The 1,867-nt window shown below is 38.9% G+C and overlaps 1 protein-coding gene across 1 annotated transcript in view; it reads left to right on the top strand.

Annotated features, from left to right (window-relative positions):
* The window catches only part of SIDT1 (SID1 transmembrane family, member 1), a 104,518-nt gene that overhangs the window by 56,008 nt on the left and 46,643 nt on the right, over window positions 1-1,867 (top strand). Inside the window, exons 7-8 of the mRNA XM_012652217.1 lie at window positions 44-131; window positions 1,371-1,442. Of these exons, the coding sequence (XP_012507671.1) occupies window positions 44-131; window positions 1,371-1,442 (160 nt within the window). The remainder of the gene's footprint in view (window positions 1-43; window positions 132-1,370; window positions 1,443-1,867) is intronic.

Below are 1,867 nucleotides of genomic sequence, written 5' to 3'. Positions count from 1 at the left end.
TCTTTCTTACCTGCCTATCATAAGGTTGTTTTGTCTTATGCAGAAGAAGGATTTTCCAGGAGAGCAGTTCTTCGTGGTGTTTGTGATAAAGCCTGAAGATTATGCCTGTGGAGGATCTTTCTTCATCCAGGGTAAGAGCTTGTGAGGAGTACTTAAGTATTAAGAAAAACCTGAGGGTTCCTTTGTCTTCAAGGAAAAGGAAGAAAAAAAAGAAAGAAAAGAAAGGAAGGAAGGAAGGAAGGAAAAGAAAGAAACCTGAAGGAAGGGAATGAAAGGGAAGCCAAAAGCTCATCTCTAGTTCCCACTGAGTGACCCTCAGCAGTGACTTGGCAAGGCAGTCTGAGAGATATTTGACAAAAAAACAAAAGGAAGAAAATAATACATCTAAAGGTATTGGCGACACTACAAAATATCATTCAGTACATTTCATCTTTTCAAAGTCTTGTATACCCTCACTCCATGTAAGCTCACTCAGTTAACCCTTCACTCAACAAATATTTGCTACCATCAGGTAATGATCTTATACAGAGGATCAAGGTTCATTTCCTAAGATCAGTTTGGTAGCCTGCAGTAATGGAGCCACTTAGATTTATCAGTAGTCATTATTTCCATAAAGATGTCAAGGAAAATTCAGAGTTGTCCATTCTAGTTGCCCAAATTGTAGCTTGAAAGATGGTAAGAAAGCCAAGTGTAAAACTTATCCCAATGACAAGGGATTGTGTGAGCTCTTAGGCATAATTCAGATACTTATGGGTAACTACCTTGGAAATGGAATAGGCTATTTATTGAAAACACAGACCACCAGCCACCGATGAACCATGTATGAGTGTGGAGTGCAATATGGTTTACTGTGGAGTGAATATGGTTCCCTTGGTATTTAGGTGAAATTTCTGCTAGTATGTTCTTTAATCTCTTAATTACATAGCTCTAGAGTTTTACTAATGTCCAATGTTCCTTGTAAACTACAAGCCCTTTGATGACTATGTATGGGAAAAAAACCTCGCTGGCTAGAAAAATGCAAACCAAAGGAAGAGGTAGCTTTCTCTTTTTGTAGCTGTTTTCTTCAGATGTCTGTGGATGTCAGGGGCAGGGTCAATCCTTCATTGGAGAAGGGCACTACAATCTCACATGCATTAACTAGTGCTACCAAAGTGGACCCAAGCAAAAGCCAAATGGAGAGCGTCTTAACCAAAAGGGATATTAGATGGTTTGAAGGTTTGGGGGTTGGATTTTCCTCCAGTTCTTGCTAAAATAAGATTCTGCAGCCAGAGTTAATTCTGGACTTTTTTTGAACAACTGTTCAAAAGAGAGGCCAAGACTCTAGTATCTAATTCACTGTGACTTGTTCTTTTTTTTTTTTTCTTAACCAGAAAAGGAGAACCAGACCTGGAATCTACAACGAGCAAAGAACCTTAAAGTGACCATTGTTCCTTCTATTAAAGGTCAGTGTTAGCTCTAGAAAGCCATGGAGACTTTCCTGTGTCAGGAAATCTATCATATAATTTAATACTAATATCATCCTTTCAGAGAAAATCATCATGAGAAAACTAGAAGTATATTAACCCTAGGGATAGAAAAGAGAATCAGAGCATTTTGTTAAATCCCTTCCAAAAAGGAAGGAAACTCCGCTATGAAATTGTATACAGGCAGTCAGTCCTTCCCAGCTTCTACTGGGAAGTCATCACTGTGAAAAGCAGCCACTCGTGGATAACGTTAGGGTGGAAAACTCAGTAGGTGCTCATAGCATGGGTGGAGAAAAATTTCTCACACAGACATAAGGATATAAAAGTATAAAATTTATTTTATCTTCTTAGAAGGAGAGCGAGAGGAGTTGTGTGTTGAGGCACTCAAAAGAGAAGGGAGAGGC

The sequence above is a fragment of the Propithecus coquereli genome, unplaced genomic scaffold, assembly GCF_000956105.1.
Source record: "Propithecus coquereli isolate 6110/MARCELLA unplaced genomic scaffold, Pcoq_1.0 Scaffold386, whole genome shotgun sequence".
Classification (NCBI taxonomy): Eukaryota; Metazoa; Chordata; class Mammalia; order Primates; family Indriidae; genus Propithecus; species Propithecus coquereli.
The sequence above is the reverse complement of the archived record's forward strand: the minus strand, read 5'-3'. Positions and strand labels throughout refer to the sequence as shown.